This window comes from Phragmites australis, chromosome 2, assembly GCF_958298935.1.
Source record: "Phragmites australis chromosome 2, lpPhrAust1.1, whole genome shotgun sequence".
In the NCBI taxonomy this organism is placed as follows: domain Eukaryota; kingdom Viridiplantae; phylum Streptophyta; class Magnoliopsida; order Poales; family Poaceae; genus Phragmites; species Phragmites australis.
This window is the reverse complement of record NC_084922.1, coordinates 23,778,207-23,799,473: the sequence shown is the minus strand read 5'-3', so window position 1 is coordinate 23,799,473 and position 21,267 is coordinate 23,778,207. Positions and strand designations below refer to the sequence as shown.

The following is a 21,267-nucleotide window of genomic DNA, read 5'->3' as shown; positions in this document are numbered from 1 at the left end:
TATGTGGTCCATAGACTTGAGGACAATTTGGCCTGGAGGGGCCACTGGTACATTGAGATTATAATTTCAAGTGAATTATCACATGTTTTGGTCATTGCAGAATAGTTTTGATTTCCCATCAGACAAAGGAACTTGTAACTGCCATGTTGGTATGCGACATAATTTGTATCACGTGTTTGTGTTGGGCTTGCTCATACTTCTGTACATATACAAATGTTTATGACATGTGCATTTGTAGCTAAAACTGAAATTGCATGACTTAGCCGCCTTGTTGTTTGACCTGACATGTTTATTTCGATTCAACATTTTAATCCTACATGCATGTCTCTGCTGTGTTAAATGAAGATCCAGACCGATCTGTTCATGTTTCAAATATAGCTACTTTGGTTTGACATGTAACGTGAGATGAACGCAGCAATCACTAAATAAGTTAGACTTAGTGGTGCGTGTTGTTGTGTATCACGAAGAGCTAGCACGATTTAATTTTGGATCAACCCAGTGGGTTATTTAGGTCAGCTCAGGTCATGGCCTCATGGGTCGAGCTAACCCATTACCATTACCATTACCATTACCCAAACTCATCTTGATAGGTAGCATGGTTAATGCATTGGGTCGACCCAAAGCGACCCACCTGCATCCTGAATAAACCCCATTCGTGTGCTGGTCTCGTGTCTATCCCCTGCGCCGCCACGAGAGAGAGACGGAGAGATGAGCCTGCAGATTCCGGCGAGATCGGGTGGCCTCCGCCGCCTCTTCCTCCTGGGCGGCAGCGCTGGGCTCCGGCGTCCCTACTCCACCGGTGACCGCCGCCGCCGGGTGATCCGCGAAGCGCGTCAGGAGGAGGAGGACGAGGCCTTCCTCCGCACCCTCAACTTCGGCGCCGACCCCGAGAACAACCCCCTTCCCCCGCCGCCGATACGCGGCGTGGGATCCCCATACAGCTCCGCCTCGACCGCTGCCGTGGGTGAGCAGCACCAGCAGCGACCCGAACAGAGCGCTCAGAAGGCCGTCGGGGAGACGCTGCTGGAGAAGCTTAGGATGGGCGATGGCCCCGCCGCGGGAAAAGGAACCGAGCGGCAGCAGCCTGAGGAAGAGACACCGCCGCAGCCGGAGGACGTGGACGAGATCTTCCGAAAGATGAAGGAGACCGGGCTGATACCCAACGCCGTGGCCATGCTCGACGGGTTGTGCAAGAACGGGCTGGTGCAGGACGCCATGAAGCTGTTTGGTCTGATGCGGGAGAAGGGGGCCATCCCGGAGGTCGTCATCTACACCGCCGTCGTCGAGGCCTTCTGCAAGGCGGCTAAGCTCGACGACGCCGTGAGGATCTTTAGAAAGATGCAGGGGAATGGGGTCATCCCTAACGCATTCAGCTACTGGCTGTTGATAAAGGGGCTGTGCAAGGGGGGCAGGCTGGATGATGCGGTAGCGTTCTGCGTGGAGATGTTTGAGGCCGGGCTTGCGCCGAATGCTGAGACATTCGTGGGCTTGGTTGACGCGGTGTGCAAGACGAGGGGGGTGGATGATGCTGAGAAGGTTGTGAGGAGCTTCCAGGACAGGAACTTTGCTATTGACGAGAAGTCTATCAGGGAGCACTTGGACAAGAAAGGTCCATTCTCACCAGTGGTGTGGGAGGTGATCTTTGGAAAGAAGAAATCAGGCCGACCTTTTTGATCCCTGCCAGAAAGTAGTATGTAGACATTCTCATCATTTTGTTTAGCTTCGCAGTGATGATTTTTCAAGAGATAACCTGCTTCTGTGGTTAAAGGAAAATGGCTAACATGTCATTTTAATGAAATCGGCTATCGTGGAGATCTGTATGCCTTTTGTTTACATGATTCAACACTATTTACTCGACTTCCCACTTGAAGACATACTTCCTACTGAAAGCCAATTGCTTTTTCATGTTGTTTCTACTTTGAAAGTAGTAGTTGCTATTTGTGCTGTATTTTGACTATTGGCAATTTAAGTGCATGATGAACAAGCCAACCATAAATTCATAGTTGGTGCTCAGATACAACTGCTGTGTTATCTTGTTGCTAATTTAAGATAGTCACTTGATATTTGAGCCATGATGTGATGACTGGCAATTTTCATGCATGATGAACAAACTTGAAACTTGGAAAAACTAGTAGGAGCTAGAAGGGTTCTGAATTCTAGCTAGTTCGCACAAAATCAAGATAGTCAATGGGCTTACAGTGCATTTTGCGTTCTTTCAAAGTATGTTTGTTCAAAACTTAAACTTACAATTTATCCCAAAAAGGATAAGGATATGATATTTTATAGGTAGAAAAGCTAAGGCACATTGCTAATTTACACAAATACATGATCTAGCTATTCATGCTAATAAGCGGCATCAATAAAAACTAAAAAAGTATCTTTCTTACCAATCTCACAGTTCGAACCCAAGCTGAGGTCCTTTAACTGTATAAAGGTGTGTGCACAAGTGCCTGTTCCTTGCAGTTAAAATCTACCACTAAATTCTACATATCATAAAAGATCTTTTATAGCCAAGGATGCTCGTTTGTGACCTCAGGGTGTAGGAGCGTGGACTGGGGGCCTGGGACCTGGATCATGCTGTCTCAGAGCTACGGCGAGGTTTGGGACTTGCACACAGTGGTGCAGGGAGAGAAGGGAGGGAGAGGAGACATTTCTTGCTTGAAGATAAACATATGCGGCTGGATGGGCCCTAACAAGATGATAACTTCATAGATAACTAGCAAACCAATCTAACAAGTATATATGCTAACAACTTAAGTTTGAAGTATCCTTGGGCCCGACATGCTTCTCATGTGGTTGCAGGCGTGCAGCTGGCTTGGGTTCGGGTGCGATTCCAGTCCTAACATGCTGCCGCTAGTAGCAGCACCCAACCATGACAAGATCCTTGAAGAAATCAATCAATGCAAGTGCTGGAAATTAGAAATTCCATTTTAGACATTTCAAATGGTGTATGAGTTTTCAGAATGTTTTGTTCAATTAATCAATCCTAATGGGTGCCATTATGTGAATGGCTGCCTTTTATGAAGATATATCATATCTCATTTAAGTTTTTAGATTTTAAATGCCTCAAATTCCTTTCCTCCCTCCCTTTCTATTTCTGGTGCATAAGCTTTCTTCTTCTTTTGACAAGTGGGACCTTCTCTCTCATCGCTCAATTAAAGCATTTTCCTTTCCCAACTATTAGCAATTAGTAAAAGGTGAAGTGTAATATATAAAAAATGTACCAAGAAAGTTTTTGTTCATCAGAAAACACTCATTTGCTTGCTTGATAACTTTTAATATCCCTAATAATAGTTTAATTCCTGAGTGCATATGTTTGCACGCATAGTCCTAATATTGCCAGATCCCTATTGGAACTACGGGGATATTGTCTGTTATAAGTGGGTGATGATGAATTAATTGTGGCACTATCCAGTTAAGTGATTAGTATTGGCTTTGGATTTAGGTGCAGACGTAGCGGAGCTAAAATTGATCATGAGTGAAGCGTTTCGTAGTGTTAGGGTGTTAGCCTATTAGCCCCCCTGAGAGATTACGCTAGGATGACTTTGGGTAACAGTGCCTATTTACCATGCATATGTGATTGTACACGAGTCAGGAGAAGTACTCCATCTGAACTACATAATGAGTGGACGCTTGATTTGTATGTACCCGCTGCTACCCACTGCTTGATTTGTAAGTACCCGCAGCTGTATCACTAAACCACATTGCTTAAGAGTTTGTCCAGTTTACTTTTTAATTAGAACAAAAGTGCAATTGTGGAGTTAGTGATGTTTAAATGCCAAAAGGCAAAATTTTTGCTGACATCAATTCTCCTAGAACCACTTTACTCCTTATCTGTTAGTGTTGCCCTTTCCCTTTTCCACATTTTACCGCACTGATTCCTCTGGCCTCCGCAAAGCTGTACTTATTTTATTGTTGCTACTAAAGGATCTTTTTGAAAGAGACAAACCATCTTTTTAGGAAAAATCCAATTGGCCCCTCAACTATTTATCCCTCAAATACAGTACTGTTTATTTTACATCCCTCAATTAACAAGACTGGTGCACATATTACTTTAAATGGTGGCTGCTACGTTAGCTGCTGCATAATTTAAATTTGCCTAGATGGTTGTCCATTCAGCAAAATGCATAGCAAAAGTAACTAGAAAACATGGCTGCTCCCATATCCTTCTCTCTCTATTCTACTTCTCTTGCTTGTACACAGGCATAAGTAGTATAATGTTTTCCCCTTTTTGTTGTAGAGGCTGCAAATCTGGCAATGTCAAATGATACCAACAGCCAGTATGGCAAAACTACCTTCGAGTGTTATGTGCTCTGGTTTTGGTAGTTAAGGATGTAAAGTAAACGGTATTGTAGAGGGTGGAAATTAGTCTGCAGTGAGAGGGAGGTAAATTGCATTTTTTTTCCTGTTTATTAAATAATATGGTAAAAAATGCAATTTACCTCCCTCTTGGTTTTTTCACCATTTATTAAGTAATATGATTGTCGGCGGCTCTTATTGGGTTTCATCTCTAGCCTACCCTAACTTTCTTGGGACTAAAAGGCTTTGTTGCTGTTATTGTATCAAGTAACATGGTTATCTATTGAGTATTGTTAACCTTAGTGTTGAAAATCAGAACTATTGAAACCATTTTCCCGAGAAAAATATATATGTTTTAGTTTCAAACTAAACAGCTGGTGGTCATTGACCCTAGTTATAGGATCAACTGTTACCAGGTCCTGAAATAAATAAATATGCTCAAATGTATAATACAATGTTTTTAGCAATAAGGTTGGACCTCATATTTGATTTCCTTTGAAATTCCAATGGATTGATGCATTCTGTAGGGAAGTTCACATGATTCTGAGATGTTTAATCCCTTGTTCCAAAGGGTCATATAAGAAAAATCCCTATAAGATTTAAACCCTACAACATTCCTCCAAAATTCTTATGTTCCAAAGGGACTTAATGATTTTAATTGAATTAGATTCTACCATTAAAGCACCCTTTTCTTCTGTTAGACATGGAACCCCTGAAATGAATCAAACTGCTCGTGTACATGACTTGTATTTTCTCCAGGGCATTTTCAGCAAAGATGCTGTTAAGTTAATGCCCCAAGCTTTTCAAGGGTATATGTCTCATTTTTCTACTTATGTTCAGGCACCTTGGGTGGAGACATTGTTTGCTGCAAAACTAGGTGTATAATTCAAGCGGTGACTACAGCTCGTTGCAAAACCTACGCATAACCAACTAGTTAGACTGAAAAAGGCTTCAGTTATCTTCTTTTAACCATGATTAAAGCAAGTGGTACATTTAAGTGGATGTCTACAAGGTCATTCTTTACTAACCAAATGTTTAATGTGAAATGACTTGGTGCCCAAGCAGCTGTATATAAGTTATCATCCTTGAAGTTGTAACAAACGACAATAATGGGCAACATAGCACCTTATGTTGCTGCGTTTCTTCTAAGACTTATCTATGGAGTAGTGAATATACTGACCAAAGTTGCTTTTAGCCAAGGAACAAGTACATCTGTTTTTGTTTTCTACAGGCATCTGATAGCTTCTGTGCTCTTACTGCCCATTGCCTTTGCATTTGAAAGGTTTGTAAATTCTGTTGCTTATTTGCTTGGATGTCATCATGGAAGCATACATTGAGGTATATTTTTGCAGGAATACTGCCCCACCGTTGTCACTCAAAGTCGCTCTGAAACTCTTTGTGCACGCATTATATGGGTAGGTCAAAGGACAATCTTTTTTCTACATTTCTTAAGTTTCTTTCTATTGTTTGGCTGTGCAGATGGAGCATTCTTATTTCCTTTTTGACGCTTAATTAGCTTCCACGACATGCATATCGTACTGGGCAGTGAGAAATACTGACTCTTTTGTTTCTTATGCAAATAGTCTGTGTTTAGTGCTCTTATTTGTGTGCATGTGTGCCTTCGCAACAATTGTAGTTGCTTTGTTTTGCATATTTTCCCATCAATTTTCCCTCATTTTTTTTCTTCTGATTTTGTGTTTCACAAACTGAGTGAAGTTTAACACATCATCACCTTCCTTAACGATGATCTAGCCTTTACCTCGTAACCGATTCATTTGTCAGATTTATTCAACATTTTCCAATAATATAAGTAATTGTGATAGACTGACAGCGTTTCATCTGTATAGGAAAGATACATTATTTAAATATGTAAACTAGTTATAGTGCACAATGAATACCTGATAAATGTGAATCCTTTTCTTTTGCTGTATATCTGGCTCTCTCTCTCTCTCTCTCTCTCTCTCTCTCTCTCTTTGCATTTCTCTGAAGTATGCTTGAGAAACATTTCATGTTTGCTTTTTTGTGTGTGTGTGTGTGTGTGTTTGTGGGCATACATGGGTACTTCTGCACTTAAGCACAATGCTGTTTTTCTGTTCCATTGATTCTCTTCATGCAGTTAGAAAATCCGTGCTTTATGCTGGATGTATGGTTTATGTAGAAGTTTCCACGGAAAGATGCTCTTTATAGTAAGCTTAGCTGATTAATTTTCTTCACAAAAATCTAATAGTTTAATAAGCTGCCATTGTGTAATTTTACACTAATAATCTTCTTTTGCTTTATTTGGCTATTTGCTCAGGATGTCTGCTGCTATGAACATATCATGTGTTGGCCTCGATTACGCTTCAGCAACATCTGCTTCTTCAGTAGCAAATCTTCTGCCGGTTTTAACTTTCTTTTTAGCTGTTCTGTTCGGGTAAGTGCTTTTTCATAATAACTGCTGATCTTAGAAAGTTGTGGACAGCAAATTCTTTCTTCCTTAGCTTGTTTAGGCTGCTAACTACACCCTCCAGTCACAAATAATTGTTGTTTTGGACATTAAATACATCTTTGACTATTTTTTGGTGTAATATGTTTATAAAATATAGCAAATTATACTATTATTAAAGTACTTTTCAAGATAAATCTACATGTATCATTTTCAAATATCGAAACTTAATACGTAAAGAGTATTTTGTAACTAAAGTTTGAAAATATTGACTTCACCCAACCCAAAATGACACTTATTTATGATACGAGGGAGTATACTTAATCAAATGTGGTATAGCCTACTTTAGTAAAATTCAGATTTTTAGTATTGATACATAAATGAGTAAATGACTCGAATATGTTCTAAGAAACAATAGCTTATAAAATTGTGACGGTATCAATTTCTAATTTACTATAATAAGGTCCATGCGTTGTGACAGCATGACGAGCGTAATTAAGACTGTAGTTTCGGGATGTTTGTAGTTGAATTAGTACATGTGATAACTATTCATTGTTTTAAAAAAAAACAGGAAAGATATAATTGAAAATCGCAGCAATTCACGGAATGGAGGTAATATACAATCCAGTTGTACTTCCTTTGCTATTAAATACAGATTGCCATGAAATCCATGTGTTCAAACTTTTTGAACTTTGATATTTGATATATGAAAAGAGTACTTAGGTTGACCATATGAAATATTACCATTTGATTTATCTTTAAAATTATTACATAGTATTTTTTTCTTTTTCTATTATATTATTATAAGGGATTTTCATCTATAGCACACAACCTGAATCGGTAAAAATAAATATAATCAAAACTCCCATCTTTACCCCCTCCCTCACACACACATTTCTAATCTATACCATATTTACGTATCTATTGTAGTATTTTATTTTTTTTCTTAATTTACCAAATCCCTATGCATGATCTGTACGAGGTTTAGTATATTTACATAGTTTGGTTGTCCTTTATATGATGGGACCTTCTATAACCTAACCTCCTTGGAGCTGTGAGTAATTTGTTGCTCTACATTTTGTAGGATGGAGTCTTTGAACTTAAGGAGGTTCCATGGGCTTGTTAAAGTTTCTGGTATAGCGCTTTGTTCTGTTGGTGTTATTGTACTTGCGTTATATCAGGGACCTGAGCTGAAATCTTTCATCCATCACCTTCTTTATCATCACACAAGTCATGTCGCTACTAATTCCTCAAGAAAATGGATATTGGGGACTTTCTTGCAGTCTCTTGCAGCTGTAATGTGGGCGATTTGGGCAGTACTTCAGGTACATCTTGCTCTTTCAGCAAGCACTTATTCAACCACGTGTGCTGGTGCGCATGTGCAAATTTATTTGCCATAAATTTAGCCTATATGGTTCTTCCTAGGGCTATTTGTCGGGGGAATATCCATCCAAGCTCTTCAACATAACTTTACAGATAGTCTTTGCAACTGCTCAATCATTTTTCATGGCTCTAGTGATTGAAAGAGATTTTTCAAGATGGAAGCTGGGTTTGGATATAGGTCTTGTTGCCATCGTCTACTGTGTAAGTATAAGATTCCTCAAACTATTTTTTACCAATATTCTGTTACCTTGAAACAGGAACAAATTTCGAGCTTATTGTTTTTAAACATTTAATCATCTGATATGTATAGACTACAGAAAAGTGAAAAATTGTGTAAGATGTGCCAATGCAATCCTGTGCTTTTGCCATCAGTATCCGTTCCGGTTAGTACTTTAGCAAAATGTACAGTAATTGACAACACAAACATCAAGGCCTTTTGTATCAGGCAAGTTGAGTTAGGCTAGATGAAAATAAGAGAAAAAAAGACATAATATATAAAAATCTAATATAGTATAAGTAATAGTAATAATAGTAGAAGAGCGATATCCTAGGTCATGGTTTGGGCACGTCCGCAAGTGGTTTGCTAATTTAAACGCGTTGCTATCCGATGATGATTTTTTTGATATATTCCAATTCTTCAATTTTCTTAATTTTCCACCCTACCAGAAAAATTGTTGGGTTTTTGTTAAGTCTCTTAATTGCTTCCACCCCATCAGGAAAAAAGTTAACTTCTACAAAGTTATTGATGATAGGAATATTAACCTGTATTTCCTAGAGGCCATAGGCCAGTATGTATACATGTACATGTGGTAATATGCAAAGAACCTTTTATAATATGGGGATATTACACAAAAGGCAATATATATATCTAACACCTCTCTCAAACTCATGGGGGGGGGGGGGTTAACCACACTGAGTTTAGAGAGGTAGAACCTGTGTAGTGCAGTATTTTGTGCCTTTGTGCAGAAATCACCCAACTGAAGCTCTGATGGAACATACTGAAGAGTAATAACCTCATCATGTATTTGTGTCTATGTATAAGAAGTAGCAACACCAATATACTTGGTGAGCTCATACTTCACCGGATCTCAAGCATTACTGATAGCACATGTACTGCTGGAGTAAAGAGGAGTAGATGCAGGAGACGAAACACCAAAATCCTCAAGTAACCACCATAACCAACTGAGCTCTTATGTTAACGTAGGCTCACAACTCAGCCTTTGCACTAGAACGAGAAACCACAGTTTGCTTTTTAGTCTTCCAAGCAATGAAAAAACTATAAGAAAAGCATAGTAGGCAAAAAGAGATCGACGGTCAGAAAGATCAGTAGCTCAAGTAGCATCAGAATAAGTACAAAGCTGTAAAGAGCTAAAAGAGATGACGAGGGATAATTCCACGAAGATAGCGCAAAACACGCAGAAGATGACTATAATAGAGCAGAATGGGAGCAGAAAATAACTAACTGAGAATGTGCACTGCATGAGAAATGTCAGGACGAGTGAAACTAAGGTAACAAGACTCCCAACAAGATGACAACAGCGGGTGGAATCCGCAAGAGGCTCATCATCATTGAATTGAAGATGAAGGTTAAGCTCTACGGGAGTCTCAACAGTGCGCTTATCAGTGAGAGAAGTACGATCAAGAAGATTCTAAATATACTTCTTTTTGAACAGAAAACCCTCAAATATAGAAAAAAATCTCAATCTCAAGAAAGTAACAAAGAGGATCCATACCGGACATAAGAAACTGCTCATTGAGACAAGTCTTGACAAAAGCATCTCCTGTAATTATCATGTCATCAACATATAAGGGAATAATAGTTCGACCACGAGATGAAGTGTCAACAAAGAGTGCAAGATCATGAGCACTAGTAGAAAAACTAGCAGCAATGATCACAGAAGAAAAAAGCTCAAATCAGGCTCGAGAGGCTTGCTTAAGGCTATAGAGAGTGACAGATTCGACAATCCAGACCCTCAGGAATAGAATACCCTAGCGGTGGGTGTATGTAGACCTCACGAAGCTTACCACTAAGAAAAACATTCTTGACATCAAGCTGAGCGAGAGACACTGACATACAAAGGCAACAACAAGAAGAGCGCGAACTATGGTCATGTGGGCCAACGGTACAAAAGTCTCACGTAGTAACGACTATGCTTCTGCTGGAAACAATGGGCGACAAGACGAGCCTTGTAGCACCAAAGAGAGCAATCAGAGCGAATCTTAACCTTATAGACCTACTTGCACGTGATAAGACGAACACGTGGGGGAAGAGGGATAAGATCCCACGTGTTGGTGTGCTCAAGAGCAGCAAGTTTCTCTACCATCGCATGCTACCATTCCTGATGAACAATAACACCATGATAAGAAGATGACTTGATAGGAACAACACTAGCAAAGCTAAAATGATCAGGGGTCGAATTGAATGGCGACCACGAAGGGAATAACGAGGAGAAGATGAAGGAAGTGAATCGCCGGAAGGACACAACTGATCAGAAAGTGGCATAGCAGAATGTGAGATAACATGGGAACGATGAGTGTATAGGAAAGAAAAAGGCTCAATAATGTAGAAAGAGGAGGATCTGGTGAGTTGGAGACCAAAGTTGTGGGAGGCGTCGAAGAATGCGTAATAGGAGAGGGCGCCAACGGTGCTTGAGGAAAAGAAGAAATAGTGATGGGTGTGGCAGGAAAAATAAGAAAACACAGTGGCTTGACTAAGAAAGCTAAAGAAGTGGAATGAGAGGTGCGAGGATAGAAGGGACGAGACTCATCAAAAGTAATATCCCGAGAAAGACACATCCAGCGAGTAACAGGGTCCTAACACTAATAACCATTATGCTAAGCACTACAGCAAAAAAAAAAAAGAGAGACACTCAACAGATTGAGCAGTCAGTTTGATACGTTTATGATGGGTGAGAAGAACGTAACAAACACATCAAAAAAGACGAATACAAGAGTAGTCAGAAAGACGTCTATATAGACGCTTAAAAGACCCTTGAGAGCAGAAGAAGGTTGGATGTTGACCAAGTAGGTGGCAGTAGAGGCTGCCTCAGCCGAAAAATGAGGTGGCACAATAGAGGCAATCATAAGCGTATGAGTTGTCTCAAAGAGACGATGATGCTTGCACTAAGCAATATCATTCTGAGCATGAGCATCAGGACAAGAGAACCGAGACAACGTATCCTGTTTAGCAAGAAAAGTACGAAAGTGCCCAGAAAGAAATTCGCCAGTAGAATCAGCTCGAAAAACATGAATGAGAGTGTTAAATTAAGTACGAATCATAGTGGTAAAGCGCTTATGTATAGATAACACTTCGCTATGAGAAGACATGAAAGAAATCTAAGTATGGCGAGAGGAATCATCTATAAAGATAATATAATAGCTATGATCCCCATTCTAAATGAAGAGAGTCGGACCCAAAATATCAGAGTGAACAAGATTAAAAGGATGCTAAGACACTAGTTGAGGAGAAGGAAGCTAAACTTGTCTACCAAGCTTACGACCCTGATAATCTAAAGACACATCTTTTGAGGTAGACCCTAGATGGCTATGATGAACTAACGAAGATAGACGCGACCCACGAACATGATTAAGACGGTAATGTCACTGCCTGAAGGAGCCAGTAGTCGAGGAAGTAGAAAGACTGTCGGCGACAGTAGAAGCACGATGAAGCTAGTCAAGCTCCCATAGTCGCAGCGAATCATGGCATTGGGGTCGGTACCAATCAAAGCACCCGTGTGATGATCCTGAACACAACAAGAGTCATAATCTAGAATAATGCGATAATCATGATCAATAAGCTGACCAACGGACATGAGCAATAGAAGGAACACTAAAGGAAGAAGTGCAAAAGGTGCTCCAATCAGCAATAGAAAGAGAAATACCATAAACAGTAACGACATGAAGAGGAGAAACAAACAAATGAAGATAGACTAGAAGAATCAGAAGTCATATGAAAAGATGCTCCTAAGTCAAAAATTCAATGTGAAGTACCTGACTGGCAGAAGGTAGTCTCTAAGTACCAAAAAAGGGAGTAGCATGTGTGGAAGTTGCAACACGCAAAAAAAACTTAGAGAAGAGGAATCCTAACTCTAATTTTGGTTTTGTATACCATATTACAAATATCAACTTGTATTCCTTAGATACCATAGATTAGTATATATACATATACAAGTGGCAATATGCACGGAACACCTTATACTACAGGGATATTACACAGAAAACAGTATATATCTAACAATTGAACACTGCAGGGTATAACTTTCGCGATTTCATGTTACATCCAAATTTGGTTAATTGCCAAGAGGGGGCCTGTATTCCTGAACATGACAGTACCATTGACTCTGATGTTTACAATCACGCTGACATTTCTCATGGGAGAAGCAGTCACCCTGGGAAGGTGCGTTTCTTGTGGTCACTTCGCGGCCTCAATAAGTTTTACCTTTTTACACAGAATAGCAAAAACCATTTTTTTTCTTGAAATTTGCTTTTCTGTTGCACGATGCAATCTTGAAATCTGCTTTTCTGATGCACAGTGTAATGAGTGGAGTGCTAATGGTTGGAGGTCTGTATAATGTACTTTGGGGGAAGAGAATAGAACAAGTAGCTATGAGCGTACAAGAAGATGGAGAAACGGCCGCTTGCTCGGATCTGGAGGAACAAGAGACGGCAGTTCCAGTTCCCACAACACAAGATTAGATCAAGCCAGTACCGGATGTTAAAAGGAAGGCCGATGTGACAAACAGAAACTTTGTGTGCCCAACATTTCCAAGAAAATAGAACTGGAACTATGTACACAAAAAAATGTTGGCGTATAATACGTTTGTTGTTTCAGGTTTGCTCTGCAGTAAACATTTAAGAATTTGTAGATATTGCCAGGTTGCTATTGTAGACTACTGCTAGGTAGCCTAAATGGTGTATAATTCTGACAGTTCCTTCAGTGTACCTTGGTTGAGCAATGTTACGGATTGGCTAGCAAGCAAGCACACGGCAGAAAACATGTGTGCTGAAACTATAAATTTGAATTAAATCGGTACATGATGCTTAGCGAAATTCTGCATTTAATCGTAACATTTGGTCATATTTTTGCCGCACGGCCCGAAAATAGAGTTCATGATCCATTTGTACCATGCGACTCGCTCGGCCACGTTGGGAGCCCTATGCATTGCTCAACTGATAATTAGCAATCCATTGCCCATTTCCACACACTCCTCCCCAACCTGGAATTTAAATATCCTGATGTCTAAAAAAAGACGATTCAAAGATGTCTTTTGAATTGAATCAGATTCATCATTCCCTTGGATCATCTTGTTCCACCCAATGAGATCTTCAATACCCTAATGAGATCTTCAATATAAGGTCCATATCGAGAGAGAAATAAATATGTTAAGTATTGCCTGGGCTTGTAAATGGATCTCTTATTTACAGTGGGCGTAGTTTTGAATTGAATGTTAAGGGTCAGAGCTATGTACTTAAGAGAAAAGTGTGCTCCGCATAAGATGATATGAGTTGTCGATTGGTAAACCGCCGATCTAATAAATTTATTGAAAAATTAGGGATGCTTCGAGTAGACAAATCACAAGGGAAACATAAAGGTTTTAGACATGTTTGAGTCTTTCTAAGGATAATAACCATACGTCTTGTTTATTTTGTATTGATTTGAGCTTGTTAAAGTAGGTGTGACTAGCTTAGATGGATCTAAATCTACTCAACGACTTCTTTCTTGGCTTTTGTTAGCTTGTCTCGCTTTGGTGCTCTCTAATGACTTATTTTCGCTCTTCCTCTGTAGGGCCTCTTGGCTCCGTATATATAAAGGGGTGTCATACGTTCTCCGGATTCCTCTTTTTTATTCTTGGAGATAAACTTTTCCAGTTACGGGACACCTTAGGTATCTATGGATGGTTTCTTTTCTTCCAGGGATCATCTTCCTAGGAATAAAGATATGCCTCGAGAATTACGAGAAATTATAAGGTAGCTGGATATGATAACTCCATTATTCATCGTTAAGCCCCCCATCAGTACATGAAATGAGACTTCAACGGGTCAAATATATGGCCATCAAAGATAAACTTTTTGTCAGACCATGTCATCGAGTAGGACTCGGATCCCCGATTTGGGTGAAGCATCTAACCAGGTTTTTTGATTTTCTACTCTGGATTCCAAACGCCTTTGAGTCCCTAAGAGAGTTCTTGAGAAGGTGTTCCATCTGGGGTAGATTCTTTGTAAGCCTAGCCGTTTGGAAGGAAAAATGCTTATTACTGGTAAATTTTGAAAATTGAAACGTCACAACAAAGATTTTGGGTAGTGGTGAGAATCTTTTCCTGCTATAACATCAAGATTACGTTAGCAACGTGAGGAATTGAACTCCTCGGGTGCAGTGCTAACTGCCCCTCATGTGCTGATCATTAAATGCGACGTGACGATAAAGAGAGAAATTGTGGCCTCGAGTTGTGTCACGTCGTCTCCATACTACCGTTTCTTGGAGCCCTCGCTCTTTATAAAGGCAAAGGGAGACCCGCTTCAACATCCACTCTTCCATCATCGATTGCTTTCCGTCATGCTTGTCATTCTCCTTGCGCTCCTTCTTAACCCCCCGCCCCCCCCCCCCCCCAAAAAAAACCTCTGCCCCCAATCTCTTTGCTGCCATGGGCAAGAAGAGAATCAAGGAAGAGAGCTCCTCCATCGAAAAGATGGCGACTTGAGCTCAAAAAGGAGGTTGCTGAGCTACGCTAATACCTTTCTCGCCAATACCTTTCTCGGGTGATGGCTGAGAGGGAGAAGGCGGGTGCTGTGTTGAAAGACCGGATGAAGGGTGAGCCTCCAATATCCTAACAAGATGCTTATTCACCTTTGTATTCCTAACATATCACCTTGCAGAATTGTCCACGGTCCAAGAAGCTATCGCCTAGGAAGGAGCCTAAATGTCAGCCGCCCACCAACAGCTTGTCACGGTGCTCAACATATTCTAGGAAATGCTTGCCTAGGTTGGAATCTAGATAGAGGCTATAGTTGGAGAGGATGCTCTTAGGCTCGCTTTTCGGGTTGCTAAGCTTGCCGAGGCGTTTGGTGGGTTTCAAGAGACAGCCACCGAACACCTCTCGAGCCAGTCCTGACAGTATGCGGAGCTAACACTCGCCTACGCGATGGCTTGCATGAAGACCCATCAACCGGAGTTCAACGTAAACATCATCCTGGAAGGTTTCGGGGCTAAGTCAGAAAAATCATCAGCCGACAAGGTTGATGATGTGCGTTTGCCCGATCTTCTGAAGGTAATATGATAAGTCAATTGGTGGAGTTTTGACGTTGATGATCCAAATGCTCCGACTAGAATAGATCGAGAACCCTCGCAACCACTACACCACTACTCCGTGGTTATCAACCGACGTGTTTGACCTCGCCAAGAAGGCTTTTCCTGCAAGTGAATCGAGAACACAAGCAAGAACAGATAGATGTAATCCGAATATTGCTAATTACCAATAAAGTACTTGAGTTGGGGTTCAACAAACCGATAAACGGTGAAACTGTCTAAAACAGAATAATCTAAGCTAAACCCGAGCCTAAATTATGACGGCTACTGTGTATATAGAGGAGGGACGTGAGGATGTCAACCTAAGGTTGTGTAACTGTGGAAGGAGGTGTACACAACCTGGATTTTGACCCTGACACGCTTACAAGACCTAACAAGGCCCATAACGGTGATGCAACACCTTATTTTAATGACTATGATTAATCTATAAGGAATCTAAGGATGAGACTAGATTTATTGAAAAGGTCTCATCAATAGCTTTCCAACGAGTCCAAGAATGTCTCAATTGGACTCCGTATGCAAGAGTTATACCCGTTTTATTGACATGTTGTCCTGAAACTCGACCACAACCACGACCATGACTTCAACCACTACCAGAGCTTAGCTTTGAGTCCAAGTAGACTTGTCTTTTGAAGGATGACGTCCAGATAAGATTGTGGAAGGTTTTGGTGCTTCTCCCATGTTCCTAAACAATACAACATCACAAAGATTTAGTAGCAATCCATCCAAGAAAGTATGAACAATAAGGAACGAGTTCACCTGTTGATTTAATTGCTGTGCACGTGCTCTTCTAATTGACCTGTATGATTTGAGGAATATTAGTAGTATAGATCATATCTGAAGAAGCCATAGGCTCATCACCCCCCCCCCCTCTTGAATTGGAGTCGTTTTCAACTCAAGCTCATCTTCTTCTCACAAGTATGGCTTCAAATCTGAAATGTTAAACTTGGGACTAACCCCAAAATCTGCGGGTAGGTCTAGTTTGTATGCATTATCATTTATTTTCTCAATTATCTTAAATGGTCCATTAGCTCTACACATCAACTTTGATTTTCTGATTTTTGGAAATCTATTCTTTCTCAAATGCAACCAAACTAAATCACCCGGTTCAAATTTTATTTCTTTTCTACCTTTACTTTCGACAATCCTATACTTTTTAGTTGTCTCATGCAGCTTAATAATAAATTCAGTATATTTCTTGGCATCCAAATTAAGCATTTCAGAAGTAGGCAAAGGTAGTAAATCAATAGGAGCACAGATATTAAAATCATACACTACCTGAAACGGATTTACCTTAGTGGTGCGATTTACCGACCTGTTGTAAGCAAACTCAATATGCGGTAAACACTCTTCCCACATTCTCAAATTCTTCTTTAGAACAGCCCGCAACATGGTCAATAATGTGCAATTGACAACCTCTGTTTGACCATCAGTTGATTTTCAAAAGTGACTCAAAAACTTTGTGTCACGACCCGAGATGATAGTATTAGGCACTCCATGTAGTCGAATGATTTCTCTGAAAAATAAATCAGCCATGTTTGTAGCATCATCGCTCTTATAGCAAGGTATAAAATGTGTCATTTTAGAAAAATGATCCACAATCACAAATATGCTATCCCTCCCCCTCTTTGTCCTAGGCAATCATAAAACAAAATCCATGGAAATATCCTTGCAATCACAAATATGCTATCCCTCCTCCTCTTTATCCTAGGTAATCCTAAAACAAAATCTATGGAAATATCCTCCCAAGGTGTAGTAGGAACAGGAAGAGACATATAAAGACCATATGGATTTAAACGAGACTTAGCTTTATTACAAGTGGTGCAACGTGACATGTAGTGCTCGACATCACGCCTCATCTTTGGTTAAAAGAAATGAGCGGCCAACACATCTTCAGTCTTCTTTGCTCCAAAATATGCCATCAATCCTTCTCCATACGCCTCCTGCAACAAAAGACGAACGGAGCTAGCTGGAATGCATAGGTTGTTAGCACGATAGAGCAATCAGTCATTCAGCACATATTTATTCTATATTTTCCCTTGTTTACAATATTAAAAAACTTCTTTAAAGTCTAAATTAGCAGCATATAAGTCCTTAATGGTTTGTAAACAAAAAAATCTTATGATCAAGTTGAGATAGATTGGTATAACGCCTAGAAAGCGTATCATCAATCATATTGTCCTTTCCTTTCTTATGTTTTATAACATATGGAAACAACTTAATATATTCTATCTATTTAGCATGTCGTTTATTCAGTTTATCTTGACTCCTAATATATTTCAACAATTCATGATTAGAATGTATAACAAATTCTTTGCGCCATAGATAATGTTGCCAAGTTTCAAGCACACGAACTAAAGCATACAATTCTTCATCATAAGTGGAATAATTCAGACTTGGCCCACTTAATTTCTCGCTGAAATAAGCAACAGGTTTACCTTCATGAATTAGCACACCTCCTATTCCAACCCCACTAGCATCACAATCTAGTTCAAAGATCTTACCAAAATCAGGGAGTTGGAGCAATGGAGCATGGGTGAGCTTCTCTTTCAACAACTTGAATGCTTGTTCTTATGCAGGTCCCCATTTAAAAACTACTCCTTTCTTTGTCCACTCGTTTAATGGAGCAACAATGGTGTTGAAATCCCGCACAATTTGCCGATAGAAACTCGCAAGACCATGAAAGTTTCTCACTTATGTAACAGTCTCAGTAATTAATTAGCTCTTTATGGCTTTGATTTTTGCTTCATCCACCTCTATTCCATGTGGAGTGACAACATAGCCAAGAAAAGAGACTCAATCCATGCAAAATATACAGTTTTCGAGGTTACCGAACAAATGTGCATCTCTCAAAGCATTAAAAACAACATGTAAATGATCAAAGTGTTGTTGTTATGACTTGTTGTAAATCAAGATATCATCAAAATATACCACCACAAATATTCTAATGAAAGCACGTAAAACTTCATTCATCAATCACATGAAAGTACTAAGTGCATTAATTAACCCAAAAGACATTACTAACCACTTACACAAGCCAAACTTAGTTTTAAAAGCAGTTTTCTATTCATCTCCAAGTTTCATCCTAATTTGGTGGTATCCACTTCGCAAGCCAATTTTAGTGAAAATTATAGAACCACTCAACTCATCAAGCATATCATCTAACCTAGGGATAGGATGACGATATCTTATAGTAATATTATTGATAGCTCTACAATTAACACACATACGCCAACTACCATCTTTCTTAGGAACCAAAAGAACAAGAACAACATAAGGACTAAGGCTTTCTCGTACATACCCGTGATCCAATAGATCTTGGACTTGTTGCTGAATTTTCTTAGTTTCTTCAGGGTTGGTCCTATATGCAGCACGGTTTGGTAAAATTGCTCCCAGAATCAAATCAATTTGATGCTCAATCCCTCGAATAGGTGGTAATCTCGGGGTACCTCAGCTGGAAATACATATATAAACTCTTGCAAAAGGTTAGCAACAGTAGGAGGCAAAGAGCTAGATATATTCTCGAGTGAAACTAAGGCCTCTTTGCATATCAAACATAGCATGGCAGCTCATTAGTATAAATGCAAGCAAGGTCAAATTTAGTAGCAAGCATAACACACCCTTTGAGTTCAATTCCATCAGACTTAGAAGTTGTTGTTGCTTTCTCCTTTTTGGGTGGAATTTTTTTTCCATGACTTGCTAATTTTTAGATTCATTCTCAAACTCTTTTCTCTTATTTTTAGCTATCTCTTGTTCATATTTCACAATTTTAGCAAGGATTAAAGGTAGAAAAATTATTTTCTTTCCTTTATGCATAAGGGCGTACTTATTACTTTTACCATAATGTGTTGCATCAGTATCAAATTCCCATGGTCGTCCTAGCGAAAGAGAGCATGCTTACATGGGAACTACATCGAAATCATCACAATCATGGTATGAACATATAGAAAAATACACCCTACCTGTTTCCATTACCTTTGCCTTACCACTGTTGTTGAACCATTGAATATGATAAGGGTGATGATGGTTTCTTATCGGCAAGGCAAGCTTCTTGATCATATCTAAACTTACCATGTTGTTGCTGCTTCCTCCATCAATAATGGTTCGAACACGATAATCCTTGACTATGAGGAACATCTAAAACAAATTGTGGTATTGCAGGTGTTCCGCTTACTCAATTTGAGGGTCCGATAATCTTCTATGACAGTGGCATCGAACACTTCCTCATGGTTGATATCCATCTAACTTCCATCCTCGTCACCTGCATGGTTAGCTGCAAGAGCATATTCATCCTCAACATCACTAGCACTTACATATCCACCATCTTCTGTTATAATGTACGATGGCTAACTTGGACAATCCTTCATGACGTGGCCCATTCCCCTACATCGATGGTATACAATCCCAGTCGATTGGCCTGTAGAAGCAACAGAAGAAGAGCTCTCGGCTGGACCTTGTACACTTACGGATTTGCTTACCTCGTGAGTGTGTGATAGTGTCGAAGGTACTACTAAACATGCTCTACTCGAGAAGGGGCAGCAGACCATGTAGCTGAACGTGAGGCTATTTTGACTTGTCCTGGTGTTGATTTTGAAGCAGTCATGCTTCCAAAATTGTTCCTTAGCCTCTGTTGTCATCCCTACAATTCTTTTTCTACCAAACACGCAAGTTGGAACAATCTAGGAACACTATCGTATTCTTTGTAATCAACTATGTCCTGAACTTCACGCCTTAACCCTCCATAAAAGCGTGCCATTGTAGCCTCTTCCTCCTCAATAATATCACAACGCAACATACTAATTTGTAACTCCTGATCATATTCTTCTACGGATCTATCACCTTCGTTTAAGCGCTATAATTTCTTACGCCAATCACATTTAAAAGAGGATGGAACAATCTGTTATGCATAGTAACCTTTAAAGCATTCCATATAGTAGACGCTAACCCATCGATACAAACTCTATTCCACTAGATGATTGCAAAATCTTTAAATTCACTAGTGGCTTGCCTAACTCTATGCACTTCAAGAACCAAATAAGCATTAAACTTCTGTTCGACTATCATCTCCCAATCTAAATAATTTTCAAAATCATAAGCACTCGCAAAAGATGGTATAGTAAACTTAACCTTAGCAAATGGATCATCATTAACATGTGGGTTATGTTGCTTAAAATTATTACCTCTCATACCTCGACGGTTGAAGTTTAATCGGTACCGTTGTCGTGCATCAAAAGCGTCTTGTTCTTGCCTCAAAATTTCATCATCTGCGACAGACTCCTCTTCCTCATGGTCTATGCCACGAGGATCCACACGCCCATAATTTGGTGGCTGATTAACCACTCTATCAAAGCGTTTATTTAGCATGGTAATACTATCATTAAGTCGTTGCAATGTAGTGTTTGTCTCTGCAAGCTTCTTATCGATGTTGTCATTAATAGCTTGTCGATGATCATTCAACACCATTTGAGTTCTTCCCTCAAAACACACTCTTGTATATCCGAGGCTTCTCCTATCATGGTTAGTCGAAGATAGAAAACAACGAAAGATAAATTATCCCTATCGACTACTAGGTGGTGGAGGTAGAGTCACACACTCTCAAGCGTCTTACCACGCTCTTGCAAGTGTTCTTACCAATCACCGCAGTTAGCACAATCGGTGGCTGGTTCGTGATGCCTTATCGGGTGCGAGTAAGGTAGTTGTAAGGGGAGAAACCATTCTGATCGAGAGAAGGTGTAGCTTGAACAGGCAATATTTAGTAGCAAGGAATAGTAATAATTGAAATCAGATTAACAAAACTGAATAAAAGTCCACAGTACTAGTCATAGTTGCTGGCCCTAACACATTTCTAGAACTAGCT

General features: G+C 39.9%; 2 protein-coding genes across 3 annotated transcripts; both read left to right on the top strand.

The window, feature by feature from the left end:
- Positions 1–560: 560 nt before the first annotated feature.
- On the top strand, positions 561–3,063 carry LOC133903912 (pentatricopeptide repeat-containing protein At4g38150-like). 2 transcript variants are annotated; one of them, XM_062345400.1, is made up of 2 exons: positions 561–1,690; positions 2,803–3,063. In XM_062345400.1, exon 1 carries the CDS (start codon positions 709–711, stop codon positions 1,672–1,674), a length of 966 nt encoding a protein of 321 aa, XP_062201384.1. In that variant the 5' UTR covers positions 561–708; the 3' UTR covers positions 1,675–1,690; positions 2,803–3,063. The 2 variants fall into 2 exon arrangements, with proteins under 2 accessions (XP_062201384.1, XP_062201392.1); XM_062345408.1 differs by lacking the exon at positions 2,803–3,063 and adding an exon at positions 2,537–2,762.
- A 2,086-nt stretch (positions 3,064–5,149) lies between these two features.
- Positions 5,150–13,038, top strand: LOC133903904 (WAT1-related protein At5g64700-like). Its single transcript, XM_062345389.1, has 7 exons — positions 5,150–5,581; positions 5,652–5,714; positions 6,596–6,712; positions 7,809–8,049; positions 8,150–8,308; positions 12,358–12,503; positions 12,640–13,038. The coding sequence occupies exons 1-7, from the start codon at positions 5,409–5,411 to the stop codon at positions 12,800–12,802; spliced, it is 1,062 nt and encodes a 353-aa protein (XP_062201373.1). The 5' UTR covers positions 5,150–5,408; the 3' UTR covers positions 12,803–13,038.
- The last annotated feature ends 8,229 nt before the right edge of the window (positions 13,039–21,267 follow it).